Source organism: Atta cephalotes (assembly GCF_000143395.1).
Source record: "Atta cephalotes unplaced genomic scaffold scaffold00012, whole genome shotgun sequence".
In the NCBI taxonomy this organism is placed as follows: domain Eukaryota; kingdom Metazoa; phylum Arthropoda; class Insecta; order Hymenoptera; family Formicidae; genus Atta; species Atta cephalotes.
Genome location: NW_012130076.1, coordinates 5,311,624 through 5,313,023, shown reverse-complemented (window position 1 = coordinate 5,313,023; position 1,400 = coordinate 5,311,624). Strand labels below are relative to the sequence as shown.

Genomic DNA, 1,400 nt, shown 5'->3' with positions numbered 1-1,400 from the left:
ATAATGTTGCATATTATAACGCAATATTTGCAATATTGCAACGTTTCTACTGCAAGTTTCTGTGCTATATGGGAACATTTAATACAAAGGTATCAAAAACCATCGTGTTTATTGAGGGCTAATATGTTGTATTAAATTTTTTTTTAATAATTCACAAAATATTCATGCAATACAAACAAAAATTAGTTAAAAAATAAGAAAGAAAATAAAAACTTTTTTAGTTACAAAAAATGTACACATGATGGGTCATTTGTGAAAATGAAAAGTGAACTCACCATAAAACTTGTTTGAAATGTCAAATTTTTTTTAGGAATAGAAGAGAGATTGACATTTGAGCAGGTATTTTTTATAATATTTCGAAGAAAAGGAATGCGCAAGACAAATGATACAAAGATGTTGTGTGTATTAAGGATTAAAAAGTGATAAAAGCAAAGTTATAATAATTAATAGTTAAATAATAATTAGCTTTTTTTATTACTTCTACGAATACATGTCAAGATGTTATTAGAGATGTAAATGCGGAATGACGAAAAATATCAATGCGCAGTATTGCAGTGCGTTCCAAATGGATCAATACGAAAATGCGCGCACATCGGTTTTCCTCGCTCGTCCTCGTAGTTTGCGATGGGTTGGGGATGATTTCAGTCGTGAGTTCGTCCAGCATGTTCATTCCGAAGAATTATCGAAGATATTATTGCTCAAGATAATTCTTTTCATTTCGATTCGCGTTCTATTAAAACAGTTATCTTTACTTAGAATTTTATTGTCAGAAATAGAGTTTAATTGCGATGCAATGCATCCCAGGGTGTGTGAGAATGTGAGCCTGCTCAGTTGAATAAACATGATGGGGACGAGATACGCATCATGTAATTACATAATGTTTATTATACAATAGTTTCTGTCTGTTAAAGAAAGAAATAAATCTTTGTTGTAATATTTTATAGAGATATATTATTTTAAATAATAAATAATAAGTATCTCTTAATTAATTTTAATATTAACAAATTGATATAATTTTTAAATATAAATAAACAATTTTTAGAAATTTTTAAATATTTTATAAAATTATTAAATTTTGCAGATAGTCTAAAGCTTGCTAGTCTACATGACGCTTATCAACGATTACTTTATGGAACTCAGCCGATACCTTCTGGTTTTGACGTCGCAAATATATTGAAATATTTTTCTCAAACCTTGCTATGTAAGTAATTAATGTACAAATGAATTGCGTATAACAATTTGTGTTATTTACTTTTAGTAATTATAGATTACAATTTGCTTATAATCGATCAATAAGTCTTCCCTTTCTCGGAATGTTCTTATCAAGCTCTCTCTCTCTCTCTCTCTCTCTCTCTCTCTCTCTGTACGTACTCGACGACGACACGACGGAGGGAGGTAGG

The 1,400-nt window shown here is 29.6% G+C and overlaps 1 protein-coding gene across 1 annotated transcript in view; it reads left to right on the top strand.

Moving 5' to 3' along the window:
• The first annotated feature begins 844 nt into the window (after positions 1-844).
• Positions 845-1,400, top strand: part of LOC105617287 (protein unc-79 homolog) — a 21,577-nt gene continuing 21,021 nt past the window's right edge. The window contains exons 1-2 of the mRNA XM_012198853.1: positions 845-866; positions 1,082-1,201. Of these exons, the coding sequence (XP_012054243.1) occupies positions 845-866; positions 1,082-1,201 (142 nt within the window). The remainder of the gene's footprint in view (positions 867-1,081; positions 1,202-1,400) is intronic.